This window comes from Epinephelus lanceolatus, chromosome 14, assembly GCF_041903045.1.
Source record: "Epinephelus lanceolatus isolate andai-2023 chromosome 14, ASM4190304v1, whole genome shotgun sequence".
NCBI lineage: Eukaryota > Metazoa > Chordata > Actinopteri > Perciformes > Serranidae > Epinephelus > Epinephelus lanceolatus.
In genome coordinates, this window is record NC_135747.1 from 23,395,041 (window position 1) to 23,413,543 (window position 18,503).

Here is an 18,503-nt window from a genome sequence, read left to right on the forward strand (position 1 = left end):
TTAATATCTAAATGTTCCCAAAATAATGATTCAGAATGATGAGAAATGTTTTCAAAATATTGACTTAGTATCTCAAAATAATGAGAAATGTTCCCAAAATAATGACTTAGTATCTCAAAATGATGAGAAATGTTCTCAAAATATTGACTTAGAATCTCAAAATAATCTTAGTTTCCCAAAATAATGACTTAGTTTCCCAAAATAATGACTTAGTATCTCAAAATAATGAGAAACTTTCTCAAAATAATTACTTAATATCTCAAAATAAAGAGGAGCTATCTTAAAATGACTAATCTAAAAAGATTGACTTAGTATCTCAAAATGAAAAATGTTCTTAAAATAATGAGAAACGACTTATCTCAAAATAATGACTTAGTATCTCAAGTCATTGTTTTGAGAATGTCTCATGATTTGGAGATGCTAAGTCCTTATTTTGAGACAAGTCATTTTTGAGATACTAACTCATAATTGTTTTTCATCACACTTGCAGAAATGGGCAGCATATAACCCAGCAGAGGAATAAAATCTCTCCCTCTTTTCTCTCCCTCTCTTTGCAGCACCCAGTATATTGTGTGAATGTTGTTGGCACCCAGAACGCCCACAATCTGATTAGCATCTCCACTGATGGCAAGATTTGCTCCTGGAGTCTGGACATGCTCTCTCAGCCACAGGTAATATACTGTGTGTGTGTGTGTGTGTGTGTGTGTGTGTGTGTGTAGGGTTTCTCCTATGGGTGGTCAGAGGAATATATCTGAATTACATAAACGACTCTGGGTTAAAGCTTAAACCATAAAATCTAATTGCTGTGTTAATACTACATCACATTTTAAAGCTTTGAGCTTAGTTTTTACAGTCTGTGTATTTTCTGTCTCTTCAGTCTCACATTCCACACACTTCCTGTCCCTCCCTTTCATGCTAAATGTCAAACATTTTGGCCGGGTTCCTTCATTTGAGCATTCCACTTTGGTATTTCCCTCGGCTTTACCGTTATTTTTTAACTCATTTTTCACTCTCAAGGAAATTAACTTTGCTAGCTGTGTCATTTCATCTGTGCTGCCAAGACCTCAGTGTCAAGCTTCCATTTTTTATAAAGTGCTAGTTGAATTTAGATTACGCATTAATAAACTGTCAAGTGATTTTTATAGGTTGTGCTTGGCAGCATGTGTGTTAACATAAAGCCCAAGCAGGGAGCTTGTTAAAGATGTTGTTCCATGTTGCCTTGCCTCCACAGGACAGCATGGAGCTGGTGTTCAAGCAGTCCAAAGCTGTAGCTGTCACCTCCATGTCTTTCCCTCTCGGAGATGTCAACAATTTTGTGGTGGGCAGCGAGGACGGCTCCGTCTACATGTCGTGTCGTCATGGAAGGTACGTTTATAAGCAAACTGCGGTCCCCGGCGTCCCTCCCGAACACCGCCAGGAAACTGAGGCGGCTTGTTAGGCCCACCTCGGACCGAGTGTCAAATAAATATAGCCCACTCACTTCCCAGTGCAACGCAAATCCAACACTTGATCTCCTGCTGTTTGAGGTTTCACTCCTGCCCAGTCATCCTGTTTTTCTTTTCCGCTTGTCAGTTGTGTTTGTAAAGGTCGCTCAACATAAACAGGGCACACATGCAGGGGAAACAAATCATTTTTTCCCTGTCCTTTTTTTTTTTTTTTTTCTTCCTCTCAGTATGTTTCTCTGGGTGAGAGAGTTTGTTTACAGTCGGTCTTCCCAGGGAGAATTAAAATTGCAGTTCATCCCACAATATTCTCATTTAAGACACCGGGGCTCCTCTCATGCTGGTTGGCTCTCTGGTAAAGAAGCAAAGAAATGTGGCTTAAATCAGAGCTGCCACTGAGTACATGTCCTGCAGTGTGCCCGGAGACCACAGAGAGGGGATAGCTGCTAGGTTTTTGCACAGCAGAATCACCTCTGTAATTGAGGGAATAATTTTCCACCTCATTTACAATGGTATGATACTCTCATCGCAGTTAATAATGCATAAGCATCACTCATGCTGAGTATTTACCTCTCTACATTAATTATCAGAGCCTCAGTTGGGTAACAGCTCTGCAACATGTGGTTGAGGCGTCGCAGGCACTTTTGCCACCCTGCTGGTAATCACATGATATAAGTAAATGATTAATGTGAGCGCGTCCAACAGAGGTCCATCTGTGCTTTTTTTAATACTTAATGTAATGCCCAAAGGGTTTAAGAACAGGAGTGTTAACCGTGTGGATTTTCTTTGTTCGTTCCCTTCATGCAGTGTAAAGAAATGTATATTCTAATGTTATTTACTCAACATCAGCTGCTTTTAGATATTAAAATAATGCTTCAACCCCTCAAATGACCATTTGTATATCAGTTGCTCACCCCGTGTTATATTGAATTCTTGGAGAACACTTTTCTTGCATGCCTCCAAAGTGAACGAAGAATTCAAAAATTGAGAAAATTCTTGATGAATTGAAGTCATAGGGGTCCTCAGACAACTCGTGCAGGATAATCCAAGTCTTATTTATCCAGTCATATGCTCAGTACTTCCCAAACAGACGGTTCTGTCTGACAGGGATCTGAACTATACGTGAAATTAGTCTATGATCTCTTCAAAGGCAGACTTGACAAAAACAGTAATTTTACCTCGCTGAACATGGAAGCTGCTGGTCTACCACTGCCTCGATCTGTCAGTTAATAATGAAAAGAGGGGAAAATGAGTGGAAGTGAGGAGCAAAGCGGCAGTGAAGCTGAAGAAGAGCTATTGCGTTATCCTCAAAAACGGATGAAATTGTGGATAGAAAAGGTTACACAATGTTAATAATTTGGAAATGGTTTGGCTACTTGAAAGGTGACGATGCACGGACAAAGACAGTCTGGAAAACATGTCGGCAACAAACCTTTTCCGTCACCTGAAAAGGTGGCATCCCAGTGACTACACTGAGAGCGTGAAAATCCGGGACAAAACTGCAGTAAGTCTGTGGGCAGCACTAGTGGGGCTGCACCACAACAGCAATCAATAGTGTCCTCTTTTGCTGCCGCAACCCCGTCTGAGTAGCGATCAAAAAAGAGCAGAGATATAACAGACGCAGTGTCATACTTTCTAGCCAAAGACATGATGCCCATGAGCACCATGGAGAAAGACGGATTCAAGATATTAATTAAAGAGCAAGACTGCAGATAGGAGCTAACAGGCAATATTTTTCTCAAACTGCTCTGCCTCAGCTTTAGGACGAGTGCCATGGGAAGCTGGAAAATCATTTGGTTTCTTCAGGTGTCAGACATTATCAGGATACTTTTTAAACTCGCAGCATTATCAAATTGTATAACATGATAAATATCGATATCGATCAATACGGGGAAAGAGCTGTCTGCTTAGGAAGTACTGAACATCTGACTGGATAAATGAGACTTGGATTATTCTGCACAAGTTGTGCGGAGTTTGTAAACATGTTATTAAATATGATCCCCTTATACTTCAATTCATCAAGAATTTTCTCCGTTTTTGGATTCTTCATCCACCGTGGAGGCATGTGAGAAAAACATTGTTTCCTCATAAATTAAATGTAACAGAGTGAGTAATTGATACACAAATTATCATATGTGGAGTGAAGTATCTCTTTAAGTTCTTGATCTAACCTGTCAGTCCGTTTGTACTCACTCCCCACTTTATCTGCCATGTGCTCCACAGCAAAGCGGGCATTAGTGAGATGTTCGAGGGCCACCATGGGCCCATCACAGGGATCCACTGCCACACAGCTGCAGGACCTCTGGACTTCTCCCACCTGTTTGTTACCTCCTCTTTCGACTGGACTGTCAAGCTGTGGAGCACCAAAGTATGAATGACATCTAGGATGCATTTTAAAGGCCAGAGTGAACCTCATAGTTATGGTTTTTTTGGGAGGGGGTTGAAAAAGACATCTGTGTGTAGGGAAAGTTTCCTCCCTCTGTGTGTTTAGTGTCTCTACAAGGCTCCATATAAACCAGCTTTTGTTAGGTTTTAACAGCACTATAGTTCAGGGTGGTAATGTTTCTAATGTTTATTGTAGATGCTGGGTAGCCAAAAAATAACTCATTTGTTCCTCTGATTTTTACAAGCATAAGAGGCTAACAACAGCTACGTGTTCTCTGAGGCTGATGCCTGCACAGCTAAAGCTAACATGCTAATGGTTAGCAGGTATCATTCACCATCTTAGTTTAACAATGCAAATAGCAATCAACACAAACTACAGCTGATAAAAATGTCATTAGTTTTGAATGTATTTGATCATAAAGCAAAATATTGGACAAATTTTTACCTGATGGTGGTGCCAGGTAAAACAATTCGTGTGGAACATAAAAGTGAGTCAAGTTTTTTGACAACCTATCAAACATTAGTCATGATGCTCTGACTGTGGACCAAAGTGCAGAGATCCTTTGAGCCTCGCTGCTAAAAAGAAGCGTGACCAAAACATTGGGAGCTTGACAGGAGATGAGAAAAAACTGTGGTTTTCAAAAATGTGACAACCTGAAAACATCATCGGGTTTCATATTCATGAAGTATGTTTGATCGTATCTCTTCTGCAGAACAACAAGCCGCTGTACTCATTTGAGGACAACTCGGACTATGTGTACGACGTCATGTGGTCTCCGACTCACCCTGCTCTGTTTGCTTGTGTGGACGGAGTCGGCCATCTTGACCTGTGGAACCTCAACAATGACACAGAGGTGTTACACTCCAACCTTTCCTTCACTACATAAGAGGAGACAAACATTTTCTAATAGCAGACACACTTAAATCTCATTTATCTACTTTTTTTTCACTAAATAAATTTCTGTGATCAAAAACAGCATCAAGGTTTGAGAGCTTGTTTCCACTCCTCTAATTGGTGTTTCATGGTGTTGTTGTTTTAGGTTCCTACCGCCAGTGTGACAGTGGAGGGTAACCCGGCTCTCAACAGGATCAGATGGGCTCACTCTGGCAGGGAAATCGCTGTGGGAGACTCTGATGGACGAGTCCTTGTGTATGATGTTGGCGAGGTAAGCAGGCATGACTCAGCTTTTCACCATCGAGTTTCTCTTTATTTTTTAGTCATAATCACTTAGGCATGTTGTTGCAGACGTGATTCAGCCTCTTCGCTTCCATAATTTGTCCTGAAGGGATCAGTGATTAATTGCAGTGTTTCGTGGATTTAACTCAAACTATTCTTAATGGGTTTGAGTGTTATTGAGCCATTGTCTATGAATTAGCATATTAGGGCTCTTTTTTTTCTCTTTACATTCAAAGCTTCTATTGAGGTTTTTGAATTCAGCCTTGAATGTCTGTCTTAAAAAGATAATCCTCAATTTAAATAAGGGGATTTGTTGGATTAAAGCTCCAGTGTGCAGGATTTAGGGGGATATATCGTCAGAAATTTTATATAAGTATGTTTTCTTTAGTTCATGATCACCTGAAAATAAGAATGGTTGTGTTTTTGTTACCTTAGAATGAGACGTTTATATCTACATAGGGAGCAGGTCCTCGTGTATGGAGATAGCCATGTTGCACCACCATGTTTCTACAGTAGCCCAGAATGAACAAACCAAACACAGAATTTTTTTTTTTTTTTTTTTTTTTGGTGAAACTGCTTTATTCAATGTTTCTACCTGTTTTAATCACCTGGTGTCTCATTGATAAAACAGTGCGTAGGATCTATGCTAAAAATGTACGTATGGACAAAAGCCAAAAATGGTGTGCACCAAAAAATGTTCGACAGTTTCTACAATCAGGCTTCCACCTCTCCATCTGCGTCACCAATTTCCTGTCTCCAAAATGTTCGTAAGCCTGGGACAGGGACAGTTTCTCCCATCAAGTCTGTTTTTATAGATCACAACTTTTCCGTGGGAAGTGGCGTACGACTCTTTCAGGCTTCGTTTTGTGCGTACACAATGTTTCTAAATGAGACCCAAGGTCCATGTGGAGAGGAGGAGACCTCTGTGGATAATTCGGCTCATGATTTTCAATCAACTTTCTTTAATGAATAAATGTTATTTATGTTGCTGTTAGATTGCTGCGAGACCATCCTGTAAATTCAGGTGCTTGCCTCCCTTTGTGTGCAGCAAGCGGTCGGAGCAGTTGTTGCTTTTGAAAGGCTAAATGCCAAAAAATATGGATTGAAGCAGAATATTTAGTTAGATGGAAGACAGATTGTAAATTTGGGAATGATTACATTTATGTTTTTTTCAAAAGATTTTGACTTTTGGACTTCAACACTCTGGAGTTATTGGAAATGTTTAGATCACACAAGTTGCAGTCACCATTGGAATCTTACTTTACAAATAGAATAATACTAATAATAGAGTAGCCTAATCTTCATCTGAAACTGTACTGAAATACCAAGTTTAAACAGAATGAGTAGATGGAAGAGAAAAAAAAGCTGCTAAGCATTCAAATGTTGATTGACTGTTATGAATGAGGCTTCAAACTATTCGATACAACTTTTTAGAGCATCACCTGTGACCTTGTGCCACTGCAGAAGCCTGTGTTCCAGATTTTAATCATGCCTCTGTTCTGCCCCTCCCCCTCCCCCCAGCAAACTGCGGTTCCACGAAATGACGAGTGGACCCGCTTTGTTCGCACGCTGGCAGAGATCAACGAGAACAGGGATGATGCAGAGGAGCTGGCAGCTCAGCGCCTGGCTGCCTGATCCACTCACCACAGATGTGATGTTAAAGGGACCAGTGGTGCGCTTGTTAATATCAGCCCCGACTTTGATGGAAGGAAACGATGTGATGACAACATAACCGGAGGGAAAAGGTTTTGATCAGAAAGACGTAGACATCTTTTTTTTTTCTTACACCTTCTTTTTTGGACAACTCTGCCTTTCTCAGTTAGCTGGACTGTCACCAGTCTTCCGTGGAATAACACAAGCGACAGGGCTATCGACCTCAGACACTAAGCCATATTCATGAAACACAAACCAGTCATCCTTTCTCCAACCAGATGCCTTAAACTTTAGTTTTAACCTTTGATTGTAAAACCTGTCGTCATTTAGTGCATGTCATCATGAGCCTTAATTTTGAGTTTTTCAGTTCAGACACTCTGCGGAGCTCCATTTCTCACCAAAGCTGTAGTAAAACAATCACATCTCTAAACACCCAGGAATGTAAACTTCTTATACTGTAGAACCATGTTGTCATCTCAGCTCCTTTTAGACTTGATAACGTAAATATTCACGTGTTTGTATAATACTGAAATGTCCAAAATCCAGATGTCTTTCTACTTTCTATATTCTATACTGCACCAGGCTTCACTTAATCAGTGGAGCTGGTTAGACTGGAGATAGCTGGAGTATCCTCAATGCCTAAGAAGATGATCGTGTATGCTGTAAGTGCTGTTGACGGGATCTGAACAGAGATCCTTCTGTTTCCTGAAGAATCTCAAATCTGAGAATGTACTTTTCACACAGTAGAAACAAACAGTTTGAATGATTTATTTCAATAAAATACAATAAATACATTTAAATTATTTCCCGAGTCCCTGGTCATGATTTCAAAATAAACACTTCTGAAAACTTCTGTACATCCTCATGTCTCTGAAGTTTAGCTGGCACATGCACACCAAAGCTATTGCACACCAGAAAAAACGCAGTTTACAATCCTTCGTCATACCATAATGTCCCTCTGTGGAGAAGTACAATATGTACAGTAAAGTTGTGCAAGCTATGCAAAGAAAACGCAATAAAGCAGAACTCATGCAGCATTCAAAGTAAGACAACCGCTCAAATGCATTAAATTGAAACGTGGCTCAATAAAACCGTTTTGGAGGAAACGTGGCTGGAGGAGTGCGCAGCCCTCGCAGTCACGGTGAGTGATGCTTTATGAGGCCAGAGGCTCCGCTTTGGGCATCGCTGGTTTGATTGTCGCGTCTCCAGAAGGCTTGAACTTGGGCAGGTGCAGACCGAACTTTCTCTCCACGCCGGCGAAGGTTGCAGCAGCCAGGTGGTAGCCGCCGACGTGGTCTGCAGTCACAGAGGGAAGGTCCTTGATGGCGGGTTTGGGAGTTGGCTCAGAGCCGGCAGGACGACTGAGGAGAGAGATCGGGGTGAGATGCACTTCTTGACACTGACGAGAGGATGCACAAACTGTTTTAAAGCTCCAGTGTACACGATTTAGGGGATTTATTGGCAGAAATGGAACATAATATAATAAGTATGTTTTCTTAAGTGTATAATCACCTGAAAATAAGAATGGTTGTAGTTTCTTTACCTCAGAATGAGCCGTTAATATCTACAGAGAGAGCAGGTCCTCGTCTACAGAGTCATGTTGCACCACCATGTTTCTACTGTAGCCCAGAATGGACAATCCTTAAACTGGCTTTAGATAGAGCCATTTTTGTCAAAGTGTCAGCTACCATAGTTAGTAGCCCCTTTGTGACGAGAGCGTCGAAAAATACAGATTTCTTTTAACACAAAACTGCTTTATTTGGTGTTTTTACCAGTTTAAATCACTGGGTCCATCTATTTTGGAGGGGAAGAGATCTCGGCGGAAAATTCAGCTCCCTTTTAAAACCTCCTGAACGTCTGGATCTTAAGTTATCAGAGAAAAACGTGGGCACACATTACCCGGTGCTGGGCTAGCAGCCCTTCTCCAACTTTCCAAATAGTGTGGGAAAAACACTAATTTGTAACGTGAAACTGCTTTATTCAGTGTTTTAACCGGTTTAAAATCACCTGATCCGTTCGTTTTGGAGAGGAAGAGACCTCTGCAGATAATTTGGCTCCCAACAAAAACTTCCTCACGGTTTGGATCTTGAGTCATCAGGGAAAAAATGGGTAAAAATCACCTGAACAATGATGATGATGATGGAGAAGTTTCAGCTGGTTGCAATCTGCAATCCTCACCACTAGATGCCACTAAATCCCCCTAAATCTTACACACTGCTCCTTTAAGATACTTACTGTCCTCCGAAGTCGATGTACAACCATCTCTGTAACAGTTCATAGGTCACCAGAGTCACGCCAAACTGCGGTGAAGATCTGAAGACGCGAGCTAATGGAAGAGAGTTTCAAAATTATATTATGGGATTCAATATTCTTGCGGTGTCTTCTAGACAATTACAGCCACCACAGCGAGCCTCATTTCCCAGTTGAGTGTGTGTGTGCTTTTACCTCCTGCGCCCTTCCAAAAAGCCCTGAAACCTTCCTCCCTCAGGATCTTCCTGAAGCAGTCAATGACTCCGCTGTATGTCGTCTGGCCTGCTCGGGCCGCCACCTGGAGCCTGGTCTTGATGACATCAGCGGGGGTCACCAGTGAAGCCGCCGGCACACCTTAAGAGACGTTTCACAACAGACATAATGAAGCGCTTTCACTATGCACAGATGGGTGTCATTCCTGCTGCTGCATCATGCAGGGCTTGAAATGGGTATAGCTGTATAGTGTGATATGACAAAAGCACTGTATATAAATATATATGTGTACAGCCAGGGTGCTATGAGAGTCAACGGACTGAGAAAACACTAACAGGAGGAAATGCATTTCTTGGAGCAGAAAATGTGACACATCCCTCGATTAATCTCGGATGTCCTTTCCATTCCAAATGTTTGTTACCTGCAATAGCTCCAGCAGTGAGCAGCTGTAGTGCCCCCAGCCTTCCATCCTCATCTGCTAGAGCCGCCTTGGAGTGGGCATAAACAGGAAAGTAGATGGCGGAGAAGGGGATGTCACGCAGGAAGCATGCTTTGGCTCCCTAACAGAAAAAAAAGATCAGTTTAAATATATATATATAAATATATCATGAGCAGAGTCAGTGACGGGCAGAGGCTGAGGAGGTTTGTCTTAGGGATTAAGTGGTCTGGGAGCTGTCTTATTCAACCTACAGGGGGCTTTAGTGTTGATGACGGAGCCAAAGAGCCCCCAGGCAGAGCTGCAGCAGTGGGCCTCCAGAGAGAGATCCATCACACACACACACACACACACACACACACACACACACATAGAGCACAGCCACGGATCCCGGTGTTCTCGGTTCTTCTGCCAAGAGGAAGTCAGCTTTTTTTTTTTTTTTTTTTTTAACAAGCCACACACTGTCTGCTCCTCATTAAAATATGGAGTATGAACACATGACTGGAGCTGTAAGTAAACCCACAAGGATCTGGAGAAGGAGCAGTAGCACAGCATAATCCCTCACTAATTTGCTTGTTGGTTGTTGGCCACGGCTCCTTTTTGCATGTTTAACGCTGTTTTGGAAAATTGCAAACAGTCAGCAAAAGAACTGTTTGATCTTCAAATTTGTGATCCTGACCTCCATTATGTCTGTGTACACACACAAATGTTTGCTCAAATACAGTAGTATTTAATCTGTGCATCATTACGGGAAAAAAAAAAACATCAACGGTGGAAAGTACATTTAATCAAGTACTGTATTTTACTTGAGTATTTCCTTTTATGTTGTTTTTACTCTGCTATATTGACTGTATTTTGACATTTACAGTGATTTGATGGTTAGTAGTTATAATCATACTATGTTATATAAAAAAGAAGCACTTACAAAGATTAAAGTACCCAACCTTAACCTACTACCATATTAAAATACTTTTTTTTATAGATTATATCTACAGAAGGGGTCTAGGGCGGTATGGAGAAAATTAAAGATCCCAACATTCTGACCAAATACCTCCATATCAGCGATATCATAGGGTTGACTATTGGTGCTTTCAGAAAATATTTACACATTGAGATTTTTGATAACATATAATCAGTAATGTGGATATAATAAGTAAGTAAATTATATCATTTTACTGTAATTCAGCCTTTAAAAGCAGGACAGGAATTTACATTATATTTGCATTTACAATATATGCTATCAAACATCTAAATCAACATCTAGTCTCATATCACAATATTGATACATTATCATTACTGCCCAGCCCTGGCGAAAAACTCCACCAAGGCCAAATGACCTGTCTTGCAATGTTAAGAAAAGTGGGAAATAATTCCTGTATCAATCCAGTGAATTGGACCATGCTACAACCTTCCACCAAATTTTATGTAAATCAGACCAGTAGTTTTTCCGTAATCCTGCTGACAAACACACCAACATACAAACCGAACCAAAACCATAACCTCCTTAGCGGAGCTAGTAATATAACACTCTGCAAAATGAGTACTTTTACTTGTGATATTTGCGTACATTCATTCATTCATTCACTCACTCATTTTCCGTAACCGTTTATCCTGTTGGGTGTCACAGGGGGGCTGGAGCCTATCCCAGTGACACTGGGCAAAAGGCATTGGGTGAAAGGCAGGGTACACCCTGGACACCCGACTATCGCAGGGCTAACATATAGAGAGAGACAACCATTCATACTTTGGCCAATTTAGAGTCACCGATTGACCTGCATGGGAGGAAGCCGGAGTACCCAGAGAAAACCCACACTGACACATGGAGAGCATACAAACTCTAAAACTCTGCCCTAAGTGCTGTGATTTGCCGAACGTGTAGTTACGTGTACCTTAAAAAAGTACACAAGTTTTATCAGGATATTCATGCACATTATCCTGATAATACTTCTGTACTTATTTAAGGTGGTATTTTGCTTGGAAACACTTAACTTGTGAATATGTGCTGTTACTTTGTGGTATTGCAACCATTACCTCAAAGTAGAGTGGAAATGTTTAGTTGATGAATTGTAATCAAATTTATCTGCAACTAAATTAACAAATTAATTGTTAATGTAATTTTTAAACAAAAAAGCCTTAGTTCCACCTTAATTGTAAGGATTTTGTGTTATTCTTTGACTTGTTTTAAGTAGCTTGAATCTCCTTTTGTACAATTTATCAGACAAATCAAAACATCTTTGGCTTTAGGGAAATTTTGATGGATGTTTTTTACTTTTAGTTATTGGTAGATTAATATCTGAAAATGTCTTCCACCAAACTTCTACCACCAAACTACTATTAACACTGACGTGAATAAAAAAAATGTCAGTATTGTGTCTGAGGGATATAAGAGCACCTTTCACTGCCCTTGTATGACAGTTTACAGAGAGACGTCACAGTGCTGCAGAGGTGCTGACCTACCTTGTAGAGGCCAAAGAAGCCCAGGTCTCTGACAACAGTCAGGGCTTTGACCCTGGGGCCTGTAGTGATCTCTCCAGCCACCTGCAGACGGATCTTAACGATCTCCAGAGGATTGGTGAAAATCACCTGGGAGCCTCCAGCCTGCAGGAAGCAACAGGACAAAGACACAGCTGAGGAGTGGTTCATATGTGCAGATGAAGGTTTATCAGATTGACTGAGGTTACATATCTGAAGGGTGAACTTTGGGTGACGATGTAACGATGTGTAAGCATTTTGAGATTTCTAATTATCTCAGTAAACTTCAGCACAAAAGACACTTTTTTCCCCTGATCTGATTTCATGTAGTAAGAGAGTGGCCTTGACAGGAGGAGGAAAAAGCAGGCATTGATAGAGGAACAACTGGGGTCAGAGGAGAGCAGGCGTAGGGTGAGGAGAAGCCCCGGCTCATGGTCGGGAGGCTCTGACCCTGGCACCAGCCCTCTGCCCCTTCGCCTCCCCCGAGGCACCTCCTGTGGCAGGGTGAGCGGCCCGGCCTGGCCTCACCCTGCACACTTCCCCAATTCACCCCCATTCCCAGGGGAGAGCGTTGATCACCCGGACGGCTCAGGGTGCCCTGAAGGCACGGCACCCTCTGACTCAGGCACATTTATCACCCTCCCCAAATCTAATCAGGCCCCGGGTTGGCTGCTGGTGACATTCAGGGCAGGGGGCTTATCTGTAAACATCCGAGCAAAGGTCTAAAAAAAGCTCTGGCACATTCAGTCATTTTCAGAGTGGAGGGGGAATATCCGCTGCTGTGAAGATTGATTCATTCGTCCTGTCTCTTTTATCTCCGCTCCTCAGATGGGAGCGATAATTTAACAAACCGTCAGATTAACCAGACTTTTAACTTTCATCAAACAACACAAGGATGTCATCAAAATTCATATAAATGAATATAAATCTAATGGGACGTATCCTGAGCAGTTAATGTTGGGTATTGGAAACATCCTCGCTGTCCTGTGTGGGGAGCTGCAGTGTGACCACGCCTCAGGTATGTACCGCGTTGTCAAACTCAATCACACTGAGCTAAACCCAGCGTCATCCAGGACCCTCCAGGGCCTCTTCCTACAATTACACCCTGACAGGGGTCATGACCCTGCAGACCCCGCTCCTCTGTGAGCAACCTGCGGGCTCTGCAACGAGACCGACCTGTTTCACTTCATCACAGCCAGTGAAGGAATTACGTCTTTAATCTAGTGTTGCACTAAAACGATGTTATTATGTTGCAATTTGAGCCACAAAAAGTCCAATTTGGAAGATTCAGTGACAAAAGTCAACATTTGTATTCATGTAGCCAAATGAATTATTTGCTGACTAACTATAACCTCTTACACAGACTAGACAAATGAGTGACTATTAATCACTGAAAAAAATAAACTACATTTTCTTTTATAATCTTGTAAAACGTGTCAAAATAAATTAGCTCAGTTCACCTGACTGGTATGATTTTTGGATGAAAACTTTATGAGAGTCCATCATCAATACACAGACAACACTTTTAAGTAATTTGTGTATATAGTCAGCAGTGGAGTATAACAAAGTACATTTACTTAGTATGAAGTGGTGAAGTGATTCCAAATCCTGCAATGTTACGAGAAATTTTATACTTTTTATTCCACTTATCCTACAGTTTTAATTACTAGCTACATAGAAAACAATTATATCTTATAAAATATGATAAATATAGTTAAAGATTAAGCACTAGTTCCTAACCTGGGGGTCCCACCCCCCCATGGAGCTCGCCAAAGCTTCACAGGGGGTCAAAAGGCCTTCTTGATTTTAAGGGATGTATGAAAACTTTTGAAGGCCTGTACCTCAGCATTTCACTTGTTTCTGTGGGGAAAACTAAATTAAATTGTTATTTTTAAAGCTTAGATTATTATACAAGATAAACACTTTCCCCAAAATCTCAAAGAATAAGGGCACAGTGAAGACTTGAACAAAAACTTTACTGACAATCGCTGCTAAATAGCCTCGTCCTGCATCAGAAAAGTACCAGTTAAAACAACCAAAGAGCTAACAAAACAACAGCCAAACATCAGGGAGAAGAAAACACTAAAATTATCAAAAAGAAGCCTATTAAATACATGATTGTTAAAAATTAAAAAAAAAAATACATAATACAGACAACTGTATACAAAGTTTCTACAAATATCAGAAAAACTCATATTTAATGGAATATTCACAGTAAATAATCTGCTCAAAATTCAGCCAAATCGCTTGTTTCACACAAAATTCCTACAGTTATTGCATTAGCTATTTGGGTTAATTGTACAGTTTATCAATTGTTCTGTACTGTTGTTGTTATGCATTGAATCTAATATGAAATATCCATGAAATAGGTCACTTACTCCAGTGTTCGTGATAGAAAAGGAGTTGCTTTAGAGAAAAGGTTGGAAACCACTAGATTAAACTACCCTATTATTTAAATAGTGAAAACCCCGACCAACTACAACAATAAAATGATACTTACACACTAATGCATCAGTAATAATAATCCCAGAATATATAACAATCACAGGGGGCATTTTCTACATTTACTCTTGATACTTCAAGTACATTTTGCTAATGATACTTAGTACTTAAACATAAGTGACATTCTCGATGTAGAACATTTACTTGTAATAGAGTATTTTTATATTTGCAGTATTGCTACATTTACGTAAATAAAGGATCTGAACACTTCATCCACTGCTTCGTATAGTCATTAGACTTTGCCTGTTAACAAACAGCTGTGTAGCCCTGGGGTACTTATTTACATCGCAATGTTAAACATTCAATATGCAATCATGTAGTTTGATTTCTCTTGCACTTACTAATGAACTAAAATATTTCTCCATCTTATAAGTGAACAAGCAAGTTAGTTATATAAAGAATAGTATTAATAATGTAGGAGTTTAATTAGTATTAGCATTTAAATTGATCAGTAAAAGACAGAAAATAATTTCCACATTATTTACTTATAATTGTGTATGTTTTGCACATCTCTCAGGTGTTCCTTTACTTGGTTTCGAGTTCATCTACAGACTGAATTTAAAAAGATCACTAAAGTAATGCTTACACATCCACCAGCGAGAATCTCTGCAGGCAGAGCGATGGTATTATCCTGTGTGGTGAACTTGTCTCTGACAAAATCATTCACCTGAAAAAAAAGAGAGAGGGAAGAAGAAAAAAGGCAGATGAGACACAATCCCAATCTTGATAGCAGGGCATTAATGTTAACTTGTGGTTGCAGTCACATCTTGATTGCGAAGAGTGCGTTTCTTCCGCGCTCTATGCATGTTTTTCATTCGCACTGAATCATTCGGAGCAACTTTTTGAACACTCTGAGCTACACAGTGGAATGACTTGCCGTGAGTTTGATAGCTTTCTCCGGGGCAACGCCGATGAGCTGCGGGAGGAGACCTGCAAAATATTATTCATAGATACCATTAGAATACCTGACAGAGAGACAGACAAAGCCTGGCTCCAAATGAATGCACATTTTTTATCTTTGCTGAATGAATACATCTACTGACAGCTAGAACAATGTAAGCTGCAGGGTTCTTGTGTGCGTAAAACAAACCCATAAATATTTACAGATGTGGCTGATACATCTGATGCACCACAACACAAAGGTCCCATTGAAAGTGAACAAAAGTCCAAAAATATGACACTGCTGGTGCGCGTGGGATCAGCATTGTTGAGGCCTGATCCCACTGTTGGTGGGGAACAGAGAGAGCTGTGTGGTCACGGACAAGATCGGGGGCAAGGAGGGGGAGGGTGGGTGGGTGCTACGGTGGCGATAACCGCCATACTGTTTCACCGTCTGTCCTTCATCAAGCCAGATAAACTTCTGAAGGAGCTGCTGAGTGACTGCTGCTGGTATGCAGCCAGAAAACAGCCGAGCGTGTCTGTCTCAGAGTCAATCACCCTCTTATCATGTGCAAGAGAGGAGGAAGGAAGGCAGAGGGAAGCAGATCAGAGCAACAAAGAGCTGCAGCGGTGGAGGTAGCAGTAGATGGCAGTCTTGACTTCCTTCATATACGCAGCCTGAGGGTGGAAGTGTTGTATATCACAGGCCTTCAGCACCATTATCACACAGCCGGGCAGAGGCAGATCAGACACTGCTACTACATGAATTCTGCTGGTCATTTCCCTCGGGGAGCTCTCCCAGGTATTGAGATAATGAAAACGCGACCCCTGGGTGTTGCTTTATTCACTGCTGAACGAGGAGGGCAGAGGTTTCTGGTATCAATTAGCAAACCATGCTGCTGGTATTAGCACACTGACAAATCCTAATGCCATCAGATGGTCTGTTTTGCACGAGAGCCACATGTTGGCCTGCACACACGTTTCCCTTCTACGTACTATAAAACCTGCAAGGGATTACCTCTGTAGAATCCAAAGAAGCCCTCGTAACGGAGCACCTTCTTCGCACAGTCAAAGCTGTTCTTGTACATCAGCTCTCCTACGAAGGAGCCCGTGGAGCGTTGGTTCTGCATGCGCGTCTTCACAAGGTCAATGGGATACACAGCTGTGGCACCGGTTGCTATAAAACACACACACATTTGTCACTGGTTAAAAGCTTTGTTGATGTTTTTGAGCATCTCGGCAATGTGTTACAAATTACGTTCAATTTATTAGCTTGTATTGGTTTTATCAGACTCATACTCACAACTGTTTGACTTACAACTACAACTATTAATTCTTTTCACTGTTGGTTAATTGTTTCATCTACTAAATGACCGAAGGAGTTACAAATTTCATTACACAGGTGTAGATTTCGGGGGGACGAAGGGGCCACGTCCCCCTCAATATTTAGAACATGTGCAATTGTTCCCCCCATTAGAAACACAGAAGTAGCAGGGGACTTTTATTTTGACACAATTAATGCCATTAACATCATGAATTGATGTAGAAAAGGCACAAATTGGTGTATAAAAATTCACCAGAATGCAGGAAATTAAGCGTTTGATGCTCCCCCAAACCCTCTCTTTAACATGTGTCCCAGCCAATGTTGAAACAGAAGCTACACCCTTGGCCCATTATAATGTCACAGAGCCCAAGGTGGCATCTTTAATTCTTTCTTTTGTCTGTCCAACAGTCCAAAACCTGAAGATAATTAATTTACTATCATACATGACAAAGAGTATCAGCAAATCCTTAAATTTAAGAAGCTGAAAGTTTGGAATACTTGGTCTTTTTGCTTAAAGAATGACGAGAACGATCAAGTACATTTGTTTATTTCAGCCATAGCCATCATTTCCTGTTGATCGGCTCATAGGGGAACTTATCTTGTTCTTGGACAGTTATCTTGGTGCATATAGGTCGACTTGTGGCTCTAATTCATAGTTTTGCCTCTTACAAAATAGCATAATAATTCTGCAGATATGTTCAGGGAGGGGTCATTAATGTGTGTCTGTGTATGAACTATAAACAAACTGCTATTAAGCCCAGAGAAGGAAGTCTGGTAAATGTGGGGAAACTGTTTGCAGAGGCAACACTGCAGCAAGTTGCATTAAACTCCTGCTCTCAGCTTTACTTGCCCTGTCTTGTCTGACATCAAAGGCTGCGGTAATGACATGTCTCAAACATGCAAACAGCTCGGTCAGCACAGAGTGAGAAACAGCTCATTATCACCACCAGCCTCCTGATATATATCTCTTTTTGACCCTGCCTGAATTTGCCGCTGGTGAATAACGATTGATGAGTCTTTGAATGTTTGGAGAGAGCACACACACACACACACACACACACACACACATGAACACTCACATACAGAGGGTCAGAGTGTGTTCCTATCTGAGGGGGGCAGTTATGTCAGACCTTCCTTGTATCAGTTCCTTCCAGTGTAATTAGACGGAGATTCCAGAGAGTGCGGTTCCGGAAGATTTGTGTCATTCCAAAGCCCCGACTCCAACGACAGCCTGGAGCCACCAGTGGCACGGCAGCACAATGCCGGAGCCTCACATCACAACCCCTCTCCCATGCAGCACAATGGCCGGCCCTGGGGCCTCAGTGCACCAGTCTGGCCAGCTAAGGTTACCCCTCAGGCGGGCCAGGGGCTCTGCCGCAGACATGTCACTCACCTCCAGCGATTGCGCCCAGAGTAAACCTGTAGGCAGACTCCGCGGCCTGGAGCCAGATGGGCCGAGACATTTCAGGACCATGCTGTATAGGAGAAAAAGACACCAGTGGTCAAATAAATCTGGAGAAAGACGGGGGCGGGGGATCAGAACACTAACCATGAATCGGCTGGCTATTAAACTATAGCGAACCAGATACATTGTGGAAAGAAAAATGCTATGGAGTACTCAACAACGGAGGAAGGACATGTCATGTAACGTCTAATTCATCATCAGCCAGGATTAAATGTCACAGACAGACCAGCTCTGGTATAAATGACTGTGTGAACCTGGAGTTTCCACACATGCTACATGTGGGAGGCTACGAGCTAAAGGTCTTC

At 41.5% G+C, this 18,503-nt stretch overlaps 2 protein-coding genes across 8 annotated transcripts in view; one reads left to right on the forward strand and one right to left on the reverse strand.

Annotated features, from left to right (window-relative positions):
• Positions 1-7,460, forward strand: part of dync1i2a (dynein, cytoplasmic 1, intermediate chain 2a) — a 29,120-nt gene extending 21,660 nt beyond the window's left edge. For all 6 annotated transcript variants that reach the window (XM_033617281.2, XM_033617282.2, XM_033617283.2 and 3 more), the window contains 6 exons: positions 558-671; positions 1,232-1,365; positions 3,666-3,810; positions 4,541-4,681; positions 4,868-4,993; positions 6,526-7,460. In XM_033617281.2, coding sequence (XP_033473172.1) covers positions 558-671; positions 1,232-1,365; positions 3,666-3,810; positions 4,541-4,681; positions 4,868-4,993; positions 6,526-6,639 — 774 coding nt within the window. In that variant the 3' untranslated portion in view covers positions 6,640-7,460. The remainder of the gene's footprint in view (positions 1-557; positions 672-1,231; positions 1,366-3,665; positions 3,811-4,540; positions 4,682-4,867; positions 4,994-6,525) is intronic.
• LOC117251211 (electrogenic aspartate/glutamate antiporter SLC25A12, mitochondrial-like) overlaps positions 7,411-18,503 on the reverse strand; it is a 31,128-nt gene continuing 20,035 nt past the window's right edge. For both annotated transcript variants that reach the window (XM_033617279.2, XM_033617280.2), the window contains exons 10-18: positions 18,127-18,208; positions 16,428-16,586; positions 15,408-15,460; positions 15,117-15,197; positions 12,014-12,154; positions 9,542-9,680; positions 9,103-9,261; positions 8,893-8,983; positions 7,411-8,018 (exon numbers count right to left, since the gene is read on the reverse strand). In XM_033617279.2, the coding sequence (XP_033473170.1) occupies positions 7,811-8,018; positions 8,893-8,983; positions 9,103-9,261; positions 9,542-9,680; positions 12,014-12,154; positions 15,117-15,197; positions 15,408-15,460; positions 16,428-16,586; positions 18,127-18,208 (1,113 nt within the window). In that variant the 3' untranslated portion in view covers positions 7,411-7,810. The remainder of the gene's footprint in view (positions 8,019-8,892; positions 8,984-9,102; positions 9,262-9,541; positions 9,681-12,013; positions 12,155-15,116; positions 15,198-15,407; positions 15,461-16,427; positions 16,587-18,126; positions 18,209-18,503) is intronic.